General features: G+C 42.0%; 1 protein-coding gene across 1 annotated transcript in view; it reads right to left on the bottom strand.

Moving 5' to 3' along the window:
• dpf1 (double PHD fingers 1) overlaps positions 1-18,762 on the bottom strand; it is a gene marked incomplete at its 3' end in the record, with an annotated part of 105,099 nt that overhangs the window by 63,902 nt on the left and 22,435 nt on the right. Inside the window, exons 2-3 of the mRNA XM_080731337.1 lie at positions 2,867-2,896; positions 426-586 (exon numbers count right to left, since the gene is read on the bottom strand). Of these exons, the coding sequence (XP_080587463.1) occupies positions 426-586; positions 2,867-2,896 (191 nt within the window). The remainder of the gene's footprint in view (positions 1-425; positions 587-2,866; positions 2,897-18,762) is intronic.

The following is an 18,762-nucleotide window of genomic DNA, read 5'->3' as shown; positions in this document are numbered from 1 at the left end:
TACCTACCGTATTACTACTTAATGCCCTTGTATTTATAACAAGTCGTTTATCTTTATTTGTATTATACCTTGCTTTACATTATTACATTATTATTGACGCGTTGTGAGCTTGTAGATCGGCTATGTTTTGGCAAAAAGATTTGATAGAGAGTGAAAAAAAAGACTGTATCACGTATGTATATTATAAGTACGTTTTACCAACAGAGGGTTTAAATGATACCGGATAATATGCAGCTTGGCAAATAAAAGGTGAATTGATCCCAGTGCATGACGGAGGACGATTTCACGATAAATCAAATTTCTGCGATACGATTATTGTGTTTTTTTATCACGATAAACGATAATATCGCTTATCGTCCCATCCCTCACAGACACACACACACACACACACACACACACACACACACACACACACACACACGCACCTGGACCTCTGTGGTTCTTCTCCATCCAGATGTAGCAGTTGCTCTGGGCCACGCCGGTCTGTGAGTCCAGGAAGGGCAGACGCATGGAGCGTTCTGCACACAGCCGGGCATTATAACTACGACAGTGTTCTATAGCCTCCTTGTAGAACTCCTCGCCCAGGCTACCATGGAGAGAGAGAGAGACATAGACAGAGAGAGAGAGACAGTGTGAGAGCATTATAACTACAACATTGTTCTATACCAGTGTTTCTCAAACTTTCACATTTCAAGGTCTCCCCTTAACTCTGACAGTGTACAAATGGAACCATATGGACCCGTTAGGGTTCACTGTCAGAGTTACAGACTTGTAAGGGTCAATTTAGACCCCCTTAAAGGAAACCACAGAGTCCCTGGAATCCACTTTGAGAACCACTGTTCTATAGCCTACTATAGCCTCCCTGACTGTATCTCCTCACCCAGGCTGTCATAGAGGGAGAGACACAGACCAAGAGAGAGCTGCAGTCAAGGAGTGGTGGAGACAGCATGTTGGAGTTTGCATGTTCTCCCCGGGTCTCCTAGGGTAGTTACCCTCACAAAAAAATGTAGTAATCCTGGTCTCTATACTGCCTCCCTCTGGCCAGCCAGGGAGCCTGATGGAGGGGAAAGGAACTGGTTGGAATAACGTGTTCCTTTCACGCGCTACGTCCAACCGGGGAAACTCCCCCCTATCAGGTGATAAGAAGCAACTTGGACTCCTCATGCATAGAAGGAAGCATGAGGTCAGTCCGTTGTCTACGCAGGTTGGCAGAGGGAGTGTAGCGCCCAGGATTACATTAGATAATTGACACCGGGTGAAAAATGGGTTACAAAATCTTGGGATAAATTCTTTGGAGAAAAAAAGGAGAGGTGGAGACAGAGCTCCACTTCTTGACTGCATGTGACAAATATAAACATGTTATAGAGAAAAATACTACCGCAAATTCAGAAAAATAACAAAAACAAAGATACAGTTCAAATCCCCTATTTATTAGGTGAGAAAGCCGAATGTTCAAGGTTGGCAGCAAAATATGTAACAGCCTGCCACAAACTGAGGGACAATGGATGAACACTATAAGACTACTAGAGTTAATTAACTCATTTTGTTTTGTTTATGTTTCCTTGTCTTGTTTGTAATATTATTTGTTCTGGTTCTGATATGTATACAGTATGTCATTAATGCTTTATAAGAATGCTTGTCATGCCAATAAAGCATATTTGAATTAGATTTTGAATTTGAATTTGAATTAGAGAGAGATAGAGAGAGAGAGAGAGAGAGAGAGAGAGAGAGAGAGAGAGAGAGAGAGAGAGAGAGAGAGAGAGAGAGCATTATAACTCCACCAGTGTATTCTATTAGTGGTTCTCAAAGTGTGGTCCAGAGACCCCTAGGTGTCCTTGTGGGGGTTCCAGGAGGTCCCCAGCAAAAGTAAATGGTAAATGGTGCATTTATATAGCACTTTTATCCAAACCGCTTTACAGAGATTGTGCATTACATTCACCCATTCACGCACACATTCATACACCGGTGGCGGAGGAAACCTTGCAAGGCACCAACCTGCTCACCGGGAGCAATGTGGGGTTCAGAGTCTTGCCCAAGGACCCTTCGACATTAACTCAGGGGGAGCCCGGATTCGAACTGGGAACCCTTCGGGAACCCTTCGTGCTCTAATAAGGGTTTCTCTAACCCCTGAGCTATGCCAAAAGTAGTTAATGTAGCATCACAATCACTTTAACCACTTTATCCATTGGTACGTGGGCTATTCAAAAATAGTGCTGCGAGCTTGTACATCTGCTATTTTTGAAAATATTTGATAATTATCAAAAGATTCTTGGAACAATTTGAATAATTTTGAAATTTAAAAAAAATAAATAAATAAATAAATCTGTCCCAAAAAACATTTTCAGATGGGGGTCCACCTAGACAGCAGAGAACTGCTGCCTTATAGTAGAACTCCTAACCCAAGCTGCCATAGAGAGAGAGACACAGACAGAGTGAGAGAGAGAGATTTAGAGACAGAGAGAGAGAGAGAGAGAGTGCGCGACCGAGACAGAGAGACATGGAGACAGACAGAGAGAGAGAAAGATAAACCTGGACCATGGCAGATGAGCTGCGTGCGTGCGTGCGTGCGTGCGTGCGTGCGTGTCTGCGTGCGTGCGTGCACACACTTCTTGCCCCTTTGTTCACTGGAGGGACAATGTATGTACCACCGTGCTGTCACACCTGTACAAGTGTGGTTTTGATTAAAATTCAGTGTTAATTTATCTTCTTTGTTCCTAACTCCCTCCCTCCCCTCTCCTCTCTTTCTCCTCCCCTCTCTCTCTCACTCTCTCATCTCATTTCATCTCCATCTCTCTATCTATCTCTCTCACTCTCACATACACACGCACACGCACGCACACAGACTCACACACACTCTCTCTCTTACCTGTTCTTGATGACTGCACCTCCAGATTGTCTGTATAGGGGGAGAAAAAGAGAGAAGAAATGTGTGGTGAGTCACTCCTCCACCCCACCCTGCTTTCTGCCTCTCCACCACTCATTCGTCTTGCTTTCTCTTCATTTCAGTCCTGTCTCTCTCCATTTCTCTGTCTGTCCTTCCCTTTCCCCGTCTCCCATTGTCTCTCTGCCTGCTGTGTAGGCCTGCCTGTCACAATGATTACATAATCGCCAAAATCACAATTGTTTGATTCGCAATATGTTTTTTTCTTTTTGTGTAAAATGTCAAATATTCGATCTCAAAAAGTGCCGCGATGCGATGCGTTTTGAGCTTGTAGCTCGTCTATATCCACTATAATTCTTTGGAAAGCATTAAGTAATTAAATATGAATGTTATTTATTTGTCATATCTGTCCCTGTGCGCCTTCTGTTTACAAAGCCTAAAAGCCAAACAGAGATGTATTTTTTATTCATCATGTTCCAACTGCCTGGACTTCCAGCTATTTCTTTTCTCACTCTCCATTCTCCATTTCTCTTGTTTATGCCTGTCTCTCTCTCTCTCTCTCTCTCTCTCTTGCTCTCTTACATTCTCTCAATCGCTGTCCTATATTTCTCTCTCTATTTCTCTGTCTGTCTGTCTGTCTGTCTGTCTGTCTGTCTGTCTGTCTGTCTGTCTGTCTGTCTGTCTGTCTGTCTGTCTGTCTGTCTGTCTGTCTGTCTGTCTGTCTGTCTGTCTGTCTGTCTGCCTGCCTGCCTGCCTGCCTGCCTGCCTGCCTGCCTGCCTGCCTGTCTGTCTGTCTGTCTGTCTGTCTGTCTGTCTGTCTCTGTTTCCAGTTTTAATAACTTGTCTCTGGTGTCTTCATGCTGTGGAGCAGATATCAAGGTCAGTGTCTGCTCGCTCCACTCGAAAGTGGATACAGCACACACAAGCATGAACGCACACGCACGCACACAGCCACGCACGCACACACAGAGCAGCAACACCACCACCAAACAGTGCAGTGTGCTCTCCAGCATGGAAGCATACTGTAGAAACGCCAACGTGGATTACACACAAGAAATGCTGAAGCTTGTTTCCAAGAGTTTCAGTTGTTTAGACACAGCAGGAGTCAGAGACAGAGAAGAGAGAGCAGAGAGTGGTGTACTGTACTGTACACCCCTGGTAACAGACTGGGCCTGAACCCAGGACGTAGAATAGTAGTTCTGTGCTACTGTAGATAGGCCTGTCACAATTATTACATAATCGTCTAATCAAAATGATTTTACATAATCGCAATGATGTTGTCATAATCGTCATAATCGTTTCCATGTTGATATATGTCAATATATTTTCAAACATTTTCAAAAATAGTGGAAATAGCCGATCTACAAGCTCACAACTCGTCATGAGCTTGTAGATCGGCTATTTCAATTTTCAATGTATGAAGTACATGTATAAAGAATAAAGTTGTCAAATATGTCAGTCATTTCTTTGTACATTTAGGTTATTTGTCATATCTGTCATCTGTTTGTCTTACAAGCCAAACAGAAATGTAATTGTCAACGACAAAATCACAATTAAATTGTTAATCACAATTATTTAAGTGAGAATTGATCGTCATGTCAAATGTCATAATGGTGTAGTTCTGTGCTACCGTAGACACGCTATTGCTCTCTGAACCTCCACAGGGCCACAGTATGACTTTTGGTTGATTGGTAGATCATTTGTAAATGCAACACACACTGTCCAAATTAACAAACATCACCCTGGGCAAGATATGAGCTGGGATTGGTTCTAGCGGAAGTGGCGGAAGTGGCGGAAGTGCTGCGTTTAACAGAAGTTACGTCATGCGGTGCGGGTCTGTTTACATTCCCCAGCGAAACAAACAAAAATAGATTGTAGCTCTTACCTCGCTCTTAATATGTGTAATATCGCCTGAATCAATCTTTTTGTTTGGATATTGTTTATTACGAGCGCAACCGACGGAGCGGGAGAGAGACGTAGAACAGACTTTTTCCAGCTGGGAATACTTTTGCAGGAACACTGCACTGTGAAAAAAAAATACAAAAAAATACAACTTCCGGGAAAATGCAGCCCCACCTCCTAGAACAGTCTCTGCCTCATATTGTCACCAGGCTTTTCTCTTCGCAGATGAGTAAGCCTGGCTATGCGAGGCTAACCAAACATAGTTGTCTTGGAATGATGGTTCAAACGTCAGGTCCTGCACACTAAAATACAGTGTTAATTTCAGTCCCAGTTCAATTAAGTGTTAATTTAACTCAATTAACAACCAGGAGTGCATTTTATCGCAGATTAGACCTGGTGTTCCGGTGAAGCAGAATGAACCACTTAGACTCTCTGTACCTGAGTTAGTAATGTACTTTGTGCGCTCTTTTTCCCTCTACACCAAATCTCTATCCTATATTAAAGTTGGCTAATGGGAGGGCGGGCCAGCCAGCCATAAACAAACCTGATACACCCATACGTAGGCATGTCACTATAACCATCAACAAACCCGATACGCCCATATTGGGCATACAGTATGTGAAGATCCTGTTGGCTCGAGCCACTGATCTGAACCACTAGTGCTGAAAATAGCCGATCTACAAGATCACAACGAATACATTTTGGCAAGGGCTGCAATTAATGATGACATTTAGTATTCTATGGAACCTTTTTGATTAATAAAATAATTAAGAAGCGTATTGTTTTTGCAAATTAGTACATGTTTATATTTCACCAAATCAATACAAAACTTTAAACAAATATTTTTCTATCCACAAAATAGCTTAACGTGTCGTTATATGACATGTTGCGAAAATCAGTACATTTATTAAAAGAAATTATGTTAAATTGTTTAGTTCGATTAACTGTTGCAGCCTAGCAGAAGGTGAAACCGTAGTCGGGAGGCTAAAAAGACTGTGGATTAAAGATGAGATGTCGTCTTATCGTCTCTGTCGGGTGGAAACCTCATACTCTATGTCCAAAAAAGTTACTTTCAAGGATTAATATTAAAAAATATGTAAAGTCACAGGCTTGCAGCTGTGAACCAAAACAGTAGTTGGGATCGGCTAGTCCCACTGCTGGCAAACATGTAAACATTTCCAATCAGTGAGAGGTGACATCTGCTGCTTGGCTCCTCATAAGACTTCTTCTGAACCAGTTTGGCAGCAGCATGGGGCGACTGCTGGACACGTCACATTTAATAAACGCAAATTGTGGCATTATTATCTGCCGTATGTGTTCTCTTCACACAACGCATTGTTCCAAATGTGCTGCTAGAGCCTTCTGTTGAATTGAATATGCCTCTCTCAGCCCATTACGGCTGTTTACGACCACATTAGTTTAGCGTGCGACGTGCGTTAGCCAGATCTGTCCCTGTCCTTTTGTTGCTCTATCCTTTAAGGCCTGTGTTCTTCAGTAATGAGTGAATGCTATACCAATTGTAATGGTGCTTATCAGCAGCAAAGCACCACTATGTCTCTTTTTGTCTCCGCCAGGCCGAAGGTATGCCGGATACTAAGGCATTCACGAATAGTGATTTTTTTGTATTCGAATTATCCGACCTCAAAGTATTCGAATAGTCGAATATTCGACAGGACTGGCCAAACTGTCAAATATTAAGTAAGCAAGAGGCGAACATTGTGAAAATAGAGGCGTTGTGAGCATGTAGATCTGCTATTTTCACCATATTTATCTGCGGAACGGAGTCATATTAAATGTAATACCTAGAATTCCAAGTGCTTGTCAGGGTGGGGGTCCCCAGTTCAAATATATTTATTTTGAGGGTCACAGCCTAAAAAGGTTTGAGAACCCCTGGTATAGAGCATTAACAAATTCATCCACCAGGGGCACTGACAACTCATTCTTATGACTTCCTATCTAGCCAAGCTTTATAAACTATAGATTCTTTTAAGAGAAAACAATAAAAAAAAAATAAGTGAATATTCGACTTCGGTGAACAACGTCGAATAGTGACTTTGATATTCGAATATTTGAATATTTGGTGAATGCCCTACCGGATACTAGTTTTGTACCCTGTCTGTCCGCCTGCGTGTCTGTCTGTCCGTGAGCAGCTTATCTCTGGCACTGTTGGCCCGATTGCAGAGAAACTGTGCACGCACAACTCCTGGGCGCCAGAGCCGAACCTCTGCCCTGAATTTTTCAGATAATAGTGCCACCAGGAGGCAAACTTTTGTAAATATTTTATTTTATATTATTGCAACAGATTTTGTCCAAACATCAGGCAAATCCGTACACAGTATCTCTATAGTCATGTCATCAAGATGGATCTGTCCTAACATCCTGATTTCTGTTACATTTTGCAAGCACAGGCCCACCAGGCTGAGGAAGAAATGACACCCTTTTCACATTGGCCTGTTATATCACCACTAGCAAGTCGAGTTTAGCAAAACAAATCTTTGGAACAAAATGCCTCAATGAAAGGTCTAGGAAGAAATGTCACCCTTTTCACATTGACCTATTATAGTGCCACCAGCAGGCCACAATAACCTACATGACACTGGTGGAGATCTGTGCTCTGAGGAGCACTTTTACAAATTTTTAATTAATTAAATGTAATTTTGTCCAATCTGTATGGTAGAACATGTTAATACAATATAACTTATACAATGTGGGTGGTTGTCTCCCTGCTCTTTGAGACATTTATGTTTTCACATTTATGTCAAAACAAGATCTGACACAAATGTTGACCCAATGGTCAAGAGTATCCCCTGAGCAAGCAGGCAGGCTCTATTACTTGCAGCTCAATGGTAATGTCAGCACTTTCGCAGGAAACCTGGTTCAAATCCGGGGTAGAAAAGGAAAGTTATACTGTATAGTGCAACTTTAACTCAAGTCCACTATATGCTTCTTCTTTTTTTACTAGGGAGAAATGTGTACCATTTTTAATCTACTTTTGGTTTTGGTTTTAATTTTCACCTGCAGTGTTTTCATCAGGACAGGGACAATTATTTTAGCACAAGCACACCCCGTGACTTCACCTTTCAAAAGAACAGAACATGATGAACATCTATGTAAGCACTCAAAACAAGGGTTATTTTAATTTAAATGAGAACTGGGTCAATTTGATAGTGAATGCTGGCTGTTTTAGAGATATTTATCAGGTCACCCAGTTGAAACCGGGACATATCTGCCACACAGTAAAGTAAACCAAGGGTTCCCAGACTTTGGGGACCCCCCAAAATTATTATATTTGAACTGGGGACCCACCACCCTGACAACCTGACAAGAAATTGTAGGCATACTGAGTGAGAAAACACTGTTGCACATTTAAGCTAATCATCTGGGGACCCCCCAAAAAATTATTTGGGGACCCCCATGGGGGTCCCGAGTCTCCCGACCCCCAGTTTTGTATTCCAATGTACAGTGCACAAACATTTTCAAGAATAACCACAACCCAATGTAGTGTTTAAGTTACCCAATGTGATATTGAAGTTACACAGTAAGTTTGCTGATCTGCTATTTCTGCAAAAGCTTTCCCCACAATAACAGAGAAGACACAATACACTAGGACTTCGCTCAACCATATGGGGTTTAAGTTGTTAATTCACATTCGTTTGACTGCTGACAATAGCCGCATTTGTGCCGAAATAAGCAACATCTTCTTCGGGCAAAGAAAAGTTGTCAAGTAGAAGCAAGGCCCACATTACTCGGACCATTGGCATTCAGCATTCTGCCATTGCTGTATTAAAAAAATCCGCAACCCAACAGATGTCTGCCGGAACCAAGAAAAGAACCAAGCAGTCCGGCCAACATTTTGTGCAATACTGTGAACACATAAGTCACAAGACTCCTGATCCAGGAAGATGCACATGAGACTCAGGGAAAAGAACAAGGCATGGGCTTCAAAGAATGTCTACAAGTTGTGTTAGTGACCAGCATAAAATGATGGAGCGAGGGAGAGAGAGAGAGACAGAGACAGAGAGAGAGAGAGAGAGAGAGTGAGACAGAGAGACAGAGAGACAGAGAGTGACAGAGAGAGGGAAGGATAGAGAGAATGAGACAAAAGAGAGAGCGAGAGAGAAAATTTGAATGAGACAAAACGAGAGAGAAAATGAGAAAACGAGAGAGAGAGACAGACAGACAGACAGACAGACAGAGACAGAAAGAAAGGTGGAAAAAAAACATTCAAAATGCAAAACAGCTCACCCCTGAGCTCCCCTTCCCCTCCCCCATTTCCCAATTCCAATTCCGCCCTTCCCCCCACTCCGAGCAACCCCCAAAGCACCCCCCCCCCCCCCCCCCCCCCCAACCACTGCCTTTAGTGTCATTGGAATAAAAAGTCGTGGTCCTCAATAATAAGTTGACAGCTGTAGAAAATGGCTGCTTTACATTTGGTGTGAGCCTCTCTCTGTCTCTCTGTCTCCCAGACTCATTATATGATGTTAGTGGAGCATGGCTGCTGCAGCTACAGTACACGTTGGCCTTTGATGGTCTGTAGGAGGAGAAGCAGCTTTACTTAACCACTTAAACCCTCTGGTACTAGATAGAAACCCACTTGAGTTACACAACTGTGCTGTGGCTGCTTTTCTTTTTTTCACGTCTGCACCAAATGTCTTCGCCAAAAATATCCGAGATCCATAGGCTCCCAGTTCTGGCAAATCTGCTATTGAATATGGATGCTGCGGTTCAAGTGGCTGACATACTGTAGTATTGAAAGAGAACGAAAGAGTGAGACAGAGAGAGAGAGAATGAGAGATGGAGAGATGGAGAGAGAGAGAGAGAGAGAGAGAGAGAGAGAGAGAGAGAGAGATGGAGAGAGAAATGTGCAGACAGAGAGAGTGAAACGTCTGAAAACAGGTGAATGCTGCCTGGAGAGAGAGGGGGGGGGAGTTATAGAGAAAGGCTGTGAGGAAGATAACAGAGAGAGAGAGAGATGGACAGAGTTAGAAGTAGGGATGGGACGATACGCGATATTATCGTTTATCGCGATAAAAAACACTCAGGATAATCGTATCGTGGAGATTTAATTTATCGTGATATCGTCCTCCGTCATGCACTGGGATCAATTCACCTTTTTATTTGCCAAGCTGAATATCCGGTACGATGTAAACCCTCTATTGGTAAAACATACTTATAATATAAGTACTTGATACAATCATTTTTTTTCCCTCTTTATCAAATGTCTTCGCCAAAAAATAAACGATCTACAAGCTCACAACGCGTCGCAACGCAACTCGCTGTGAGCTTGTTGATCTGCTATTTTTTGGCAAATGTTCCGCCCCAGGATAATGCATGTTGCGGATATTTGGATTATTGCGATAATATCGTAAATCGCAATTTCTTTGGTCACAATAATCGTGATATAAAATGTTCATATCGTCCCATCTCTAGTTAGAGGGGAGACAGATGGAGAGAGATGGAATGAGAAAAGAGAGAAGAGAGATTGTGTCTACTGTATGAATGACATTGAGAATGGCCGAATGAGGAGTCAGAACAGAACATGTAGATGGATGCTGTCCTTGTCCTTTCTTTGCTCTATCTCATGGGTTTTCAACAGGGGTCCATGACCCATAAGCGGTCCTCAGAGTTACTATATGGAGGCTGCCAAATCTTTTTTTCTTTTTTACATTAACTACTTGAACTCTAAGCTCTAGCATCCCTATTTTGAGGGGAACATTTGCCGAAAATAGCAGATCTACAAGCTCAAGCTGTCTCAGTCTGTCCGTCCGTCCGCGTGCGAGTGTGTGTCTTTGAGCAGCTACACATCTCCGGCACCGTTCGACCGATAATATGTCAGTACATCGACAACAATATAACAAATGCATAGGAAAATCAATCAAGAAAAAATAATAATAACATATAGGTAGACCACACACCTAATCTTCTAAAAACCTGTGTGGTCATTTAGGGAAGGGGAGTGTTACAGTAGTGCTATGGGTTGCAGCACCAGCACGCGTACCCGCACACACACGCACACGCACACGCACACGCGCGCACGCACGCACACACACACACACACACACACACACACACACACACACACACACACACACACACACACACACACACACACACACACACACACACACACACACACAGCATCAAGCATCTTTCCATCCGATTACTTAGCAATTTCTTCCTTTAATTTTCCGTAATTTAAGCCTGATTTATGTGTCAAATAGGTCGGCAATTTCCGTCGCCACGGCACCCTCATGCGACTGAGCATAAATCACTATTATGCATCCAATAGTTGTTATTGTTGTTCTTTTATCTCTCTTCTCTCCATGCCTACGCCTGTCATGCAGAAGGTCAAGGTTCAAGGTTCAACGGCGGAATCATGATGCAACATACCATAAAGGCGCCGACCATTTGTGTTGACTAATCTAGATTTGGCGTCATTTTGCGTTTTCCTTAAAACACACTTTTGGCTCCTACAAGCTTTGTACAAAACTCACACAAATCGGTACACATTATCTCTGAAGTCATGTGATCAAGATGTATCAGACTTGTCATATAGCGTTCAAATTGTCTATAACTGCCTTCCTAGATTTGCAGGCCCTGTCTAGACAACTCTGGCCTGGCGGAGACCTGCACCCAGAGGAGTGCACTTTTCTAGTGATTATTTTCAAAATGTTTCTATGAAGAAAATGAAATTTAAATGTGAATCTAAAAATCACACCTAGTGTGAAGTGAGCGGCACTGTTATGCGTTAATTACTTGCGCCAACAGAGCACGCAAGTATCTGTGTTCGGTGCTGTCTGTGTTTGGTACCAATTAGCCAATGAGAGAGCAGCATTGGCACAATTAGCCAATGATGGAACAGGGCCCTTGAACTCAACCTGAATGTATTTGGCACCAAATACACAATGAAGGACCAGCGTTGGCACCAATTAGCCAATGAGGGAGCAGGGCCTTTGAACTCAAGCTGTCTGTATGTGGCACCAATTAGCCAATGAGGGAGCAATGTGCCAACAATGCTGCTCCCTCGTTGGCTAATTGGTGCCGCATACAGACAGCACCGCCCCGCTTAGCTTGGCCAATGTTACCCTGGGCGTACAACAAACCTTGGACAAAGCCAGATGTTGGAGCTTGGCTCCTTCCAGGAGCACTGCTCAAAAACTAGACTGCACTCTGTCGAGGTGCCAACCTGCGGCTTGTGCACTCGTGTATTTGTGCGCCAGCAAAGCGCGCAAGCGATAGGTGCTGTTTGGTGCTGTCCGTATGTATGTGGGTGGGCAAGTTGGCATTCTGCCGAGGTGCCAACTTGCACTTGTTGTTGGTGACGTCACCAAGTTGCTGACGTCACCCTGTGTTTTTTCAAGGGTTTTCCCATTGGATGACGTAAACTCAGACACATAAGACACACAGATACACTAAACGCAGTACTTGCACACTCTGCTGATGCAAGTAATAATAAACCTTTAATTAATGAGAAAATGGTCGACTGTTTATGTATAATATTGTCTATGTCAGGTGGAAATATGTCCAAAACGGTTGCTTTTCAGGATTCTAATTCAAAAGTAGCAAAAGTAGCAGATCTACTGTGTGGATCTGATGCTTTTGTGTAATGAAGCAGGGCATTCATTTACCAAAAAATACACAAAAAAAAGCCGTCAGCAACGATATATGATCTGTAACAGTGTGACTAGACATTGTCCTTGCCGAAAATAGTCCATCTACAAGCTCACATGCACCGCTTGTAGATGGACTATTTTCCATGGAATGTTCGCCCGCTGTACAAGTACATGAAGGATAGATTTGTGTAGTTAAGATACAGCAACAAGTCCTAAATACTGTATCTTTGCACTATGTGCCTTTATTCCATTAAATGTAACCAAGAACAAGCATTTCACAACATTTAGGCCAGTAGTAGCCATAAAATACAACTTAAATTGCTTTAAGCTTCACTGAATGGTTTTGAAGAGCTGATAAGAGTCGGGTAAAGTGTGATAGAAGAAGAATAACACGGTACAATATAACATTGTATTGTAATAGCTTGTTCACAGTTCAGTTTATGAAATCTGTGTCGGCGTACTATGGGATACACCAACATCCTTGATTTGGTCCATGGGCCAGGCTTTGAAAGCCTCTGTTTCTTCCTGCATTTAGTGCTGGATGCAGATAGATACAGTAGATCATGGGTCTTCAACAGGGGGTCCGGGACCCCTAGCGGGTCCTCAGAGTTACTACAGGGGGTCCTCCAAATCTTTGAGCGATAGAAACCCTAACCCTTTTTTCTCTTTTTTTATATTAACCACTTGAACCCTAGTGTCCATATTCTGAGAACTTTAGCCAAAATAGCAGATCTAAAAGCTCACAACGCCTCGCGCTGCAAGGTGTTGTGAGCTTGTAGATCGTCTTTTTTCAGCTAAAAAGGGAAAAAGAGCAGACTAAGTACAGCGTGAAAGGTTGAGTTTATTAAGTACCGGTTCAAGTGGTTAAATATCTGAAAACAAATGGAATATATGAACAGGTTGTTGGGGACCCTGCTTCATCTCTCTCTCAACTAAGGGGTCCTTGGCCTGAAAACGTTGAAGACCCCTGCAGTAGATAGATAGATATTGTCATATCTATGCTTTGTGTAAACCTTTCTTTACCCAAGCCCAACCCAACACCATATATCCATGTAGATATACCGTTATATTCTGAAATCACTACATTTAACAACTTCTCACTGCTTGTGCTTGTTTAAAGTCCTACGTGATTGGTGCGTCCCTGGCTGCACCTGTTTTGAGAGGATGTGGTCCATTACTTCACAGAAAGAATTCTCCATCTGCAGCCATTAGCTCGTATTTTTTTAGTTTTGAGTGGATTTTCCATATTCATCCACTTGAATGTTTTAAATAGCGTCCTGGGCTGAAAGATGGTAGAGTTCTCAACTAATGGTTCATGAAACACATAATAAGAGCATGTGCTCTCATTAGCTGGGTTATAATGTAAACACTTCACCTTGCCAGTCTGCCTCCAATACCTCTCTCACAAAGATGCTTCCATGCTAGGGACCCATGCACAGAGAAATATCTACTTCCTATTTTCTTAATATCAAAATCAAAGCCTGTGCACATACATTAACCTATCAAACATCAAAATGCAGTATGAAGTGACCATAATGGACATCATACCGTGTGTCCATTGTTGTGTCCTATCAGACCTATCCACAAGTTTCCAACGTCCCATCGTGCATTGCGCAGGTGGTGTGCAGCGACGTGAGCTTGTATGTCTGCTGTTAACCGGATGTGTCCAACATATAATTCTACAGTAAATTCTGGCGGAAACAGGTGGATAGCTTGCTGGAAAATACTCAAGTAAAAGTACTAGTTACTCAAGAGTAGTTTTGTTGAGGATCTGTACTTTTAAAGTAATTTTTAAATGCTCTACTTGTACTCTTACTTTGAGTAATTTAAAAAGTAAATTTGTGTACTTCATGACTTTTCATTTGGACAATGAGTAAGAGTAATTTTTTTGTGTTTTTTTGAAGCGGTGAAAGCTGCTTCCAAGGAGTGGCTTTGTGTGTCCCATGTCCATATATGGTCATTTCAGTCCAGAATGAACAGGTTTTATCAAAAACAAAATGTGTGTCCCATGTCCATATATGGTAATTTCAGTCCAGAATGAACAGGTTTTATCAAAAACAAAATGTGTGTCACCTCATGTCCATATATGGTCATTTCAGTCTAGAATGAACAGGTTTTATCAAAAACAAAATGTGTGTCACCTCATGTCCATATATGGTCATTTCAGTCTAGAATGAACAGGTTTTATCTGTCCCATACGTCCAGCATATGTGTGTAGTGTCCGTCCCGGTCTGATGATTGGATACTTTGAGGATTGGTCAAGCTTCACATGACAATTCGGCCCACCAGATATAAACATTCATTCGTTCATTCATTCAGAATAAAGAATTTATCTACAGTATGTGTTCCAGAGTTCATAACTCTGGAACACATAGAATAAAAGTTCACCGCTTCACTTCGAACCGAGGTTTGATTTTTACAACAAGGGTTCATATTTTATTAGATTGTAATTAGAGAAAAGAAAAGATGAGTGTTAAAATGTTTTCATTTAATGCTTTCTATCGTTTTAGCGATTTTAGTATTTTGTTTTCAGTGGGTGGGGGCATGCGTACAAGTGGCTAAATATGTCTTTTTAGACACAATAAGCCGGCAATTTCTTTGTTACTATTTACACCAGCCCCCATAAGTCACATCTGACCATGAAAGATTGCGGTGCATCTTGGGAATGGGCTTATTGTGTCTAAAAATACATATTTAGCTACTTGCATGCATGCCCCCAACCTGGGGGCATGCATGCAAATCAAAATCGTTAAAATCACTAAAACGATAGAAAGAAGTAAATGAAAACATTTTAACAATCATCTTTTCCTTTCTCTAATGACTATCTAAAATATGAACCCTTGATGTAAAAAAACAAAGTTGTCCTTTAAAACAAAGGGAGGAGAAGAAGAAGCTCAAGCATAAACAAAACAAAGCAAGGCTAATGTGAGAACTGACTGGGAGAAAATGAATGAATCTGAATCTTACAATGATCCTTCTGATATTGTCAAACTTCCTGACAGCAGAGCTAGCTCATCTGACAAAGATGGAGAAGGAGAAAGACAAATACAGGAAAGTTTACAACGCTTTCTTTTTTTGTTCTTTCATTTTATCTACTGCATAGTACTGTGTTCTATTCGTCTGTCATTCAATGTTATATGAGATACTTAACACATACACAGCCATTTACAATATGCGTTTGCGCCTATACTGCCAGGAAATTATTAATTTTTCAGAGTCACAGTAGATCTCCCTTATATGCATGATGTTTTGGTAGGCTGTAGTCTATATAGTGTACACTAGATGTCGCCAGCGATTAAGGTCTCTGGCGATTGCTAGAAGGCCTCAAATTAGCAACCAGTCCATTCACTTAGCATTAGCGTTAGCATGGAACGGCCCGGGACCCGTGCACGCCATCCGCGCTCTTAAAAAAAAAAAAAAAGTATCGACTATGTGCCTTAGATGCCCAATTGACGCACAGAGCCTTCAAACCGGATCAAGATCCGACGTTTAGAACGTGAGATAGAGCCGAGTTGCTGTAATGGTTTCCAATGTAAAATATATGCTCGGGTACATGATTGACACGCTCGATTTCCGGTTTCCGGCGATGACGTCACTTCCATCGCAGAATCCTTGCTGAAGCTTATATGAAGCTAGAATGGTCATTTATAGCTCAAAAAATGTCAAAAAAATACCTAAATCATCAGAAAATGATCCCCAAGGCGACGTTTGGCGATCTGGCACGGTTTGGCGTCCCCAAAATGGCGATGAAAGGCGATTTGGCTAAGAATGAGTATGGTTTCCTGTGGAAATAAGTTTAGTCTTTTCTAGGATCTCCTTTTAGTAGACCTTGTACCAGTGAACTGTACCGTCATGAAAATGTACCTTTTCCTATGCAAACTTCTAATAAAGTCTTCAATCAATCAATCAATTCTTTCACATTATGACTTTTTGTCATGAAAAAAGATCAAGAGAAAAAGATGTACAAAAGATCACACCTAATGTGAACTGAGCGGTGCTATTTATGAGTTAGTTTCATCAAGCGTCCCGCGAAGCTTGACCAATGGGACCTTGGGCGAACAACAAACTTTGAGCGCCATATGTAGGCCATGCTTCAGAGCCCGGACAAAGCCAGATGTTGGAGCTTGGCTCCTTCTAGGAGCACCGCTCAAAAACTTTATAAACAATTTAAAATTAATTGCAATATAATGAACAACATTAAAAACATCACCACGCAAACCAGGCGCAGTCTTTATGTAATGCATCCTACGAGTGTGAGCAAAAGAGCAAATTTGTGTCAAAAAGTGGTTATAGGCCTACTGTTCCTCAATTTTGCTGTAGAGTCCCTGGAACACTTTGAAGGACCCCTTGAGGTCCCCACTACCCAGACATGCACTTATAGTAGACCTTAACGTCACTGTAATATTGTCTATTATATTGGACTTGGCTATGTGGTTGGCAATGTGGTTATGAGTGGCTATGTTGCCCACCAGTATAGCAATAGAGCTTTATAGCTACTATGAATGTTGGCATCAAGTCATAAAAATAAGTGACTATAGGCCACATGAGCACACACAGCATTTCAGATGGGCTTCTGTTGCCAAATACAAATGAATATTGGGGTCCTCCACGAGAACCATTGGTTAAAACAACATTAGAAAGGGAGCCCAAATAAACAACCAGTCCAAAACACCTCAAGCCACAACTACCTGTAGTCATTGTCTTGAGGCATAACAACAGGAACTGGTGTGTGTGTGTGTGTGTGTGTGTGTGTGTGTGTGTGTGTGTGTGTGTGTGTGTGTGTGTGTGTGTGTGTGTGTGTGTGTGTGTGTGTGTGTGTGTGTTGTGTTGTCAGAGTGAACGTGTGCCAAAGCCAAAGCTAAACAGTATGTTTCGTGTACATACTGTATAAGGGGGAACCCCATCATCGACATGCAGGTGTAAGGCTCTCTGTGTTTGAGGGGGGAAGACATTGACTGCTGCACCACTACTAAGGCTGCGGCCAGTGTGGTCCTGGCAGACATGTTTCTCTGCAAACAAGCAGACCACAGAGTGAGAGAGAGAGAGCCACCAAGACGGGCAGCAACAAACCACACAGCTCATGTTAGCTCAGCCTGTAAGTCTAGACCTCATTCTGGAAGCTCAGAATAGGCACACCACACATACACACACGGCACGCACGCACACTCCCTACACAGCCTCACACAAAAGCATCAAAAGTAGCAGATCTACAAGCTCTAAATGCGACCGTACCGCATTTTGAGCTTTTAGATCTGCTACTTTTGATGCTGTTTTTGAATTTGAATCCAGAAAAGTAACAGTTTTCCACCCGACAATATACATTATACACATACACACATGCACACAGAACACATGACTTGGTACTCGCACTGTCGCACACTGTTGGCACATGCACACGCACATACACATGCACGTGCGTGATGTGCTCACACACATGCTGTACACATACAGGCACAACACTTACTGTATAGCAAAACATTGTACAGTATTAGTATTACAATAGCTTTATGAGCGCTGTTACCTCTTATAGATATTTTCACATTGAATGTCCACATAACATTCTGGCGCCAGTTTCCATTCCAGGTGGTATTTGTTTATTTTAGCTTTTAGTTGCCATAACGTTTCAGTTCGGATTGGTGGACTAGAGTGATTGGCAGGCGCACAGAGTAACAGAGAGAGCTACTCTTAGCTGTACTGGCCCGCAGAAAATATGAATACCTCGGGGTGGTTCCAGGGGGTCCCCAGCTTAATGTGGCGTCACAATCATTTTAACCATTTCAACCATATTTTATACTTTGGATATTCAAAAATAGCAGATCTACAAACTCATAGCGCATCACATCGTGCCGCGCTATGAGCATATAGATCTACTGTTTTTGAGAAATCGACATTTTCTGTTATTATGAACTGTATCTTACTGCCATGGTAGACACTAGCTAGTAAATACCAAAATGCAGATTCAGTCATTATGTATATTATTTTACTTTACGATTTGTCATTACCCATTTAGACGCATTATTATGCAAAAAAACTCTTTTCAAGATGGTTCCAATCTCCAGCTCACAACGCGTTGTGTTACAGCTTAAGTGGTTAAATATAATCAATTGTTAAATGTTAAATGTTCTCAAATAAAAACTTTAATCAAATATACGTTTTGCTAGAACATTTAGCACTTTTTTTTGACAAAAAACATTAGCCTACATAGGTAATAATCGGTGGACTGGGGCTCTCCAAAACAATCTGCATAAAGATATTCTGGCATCGTTGGAGCTCTCAAGGTTTGTTTTACATGATGAGTTTTTTTCCATATCATTTGTAGAGAACACCAGAGAGATGGGAGAGAAAGACATGCAACACAGTTCTCCA

This window comes from Nannobrachium achirus, assembly GCF_963921795.1.
Source record: "Nannobrachium achirus genome assembly, chromosome: 8".
Classification (NCBI taxonomy): Eukaryota; Metazoa; Chordata; class Actinopteri; order Myctophiformes; family Myctophidae; genus Nannobrachium; species Nannobrachium achirus.
Note: the sequence above shows the minus strand (reverse complement) of the source record. Positions and strands in the feature narration are given on the sequence as shown.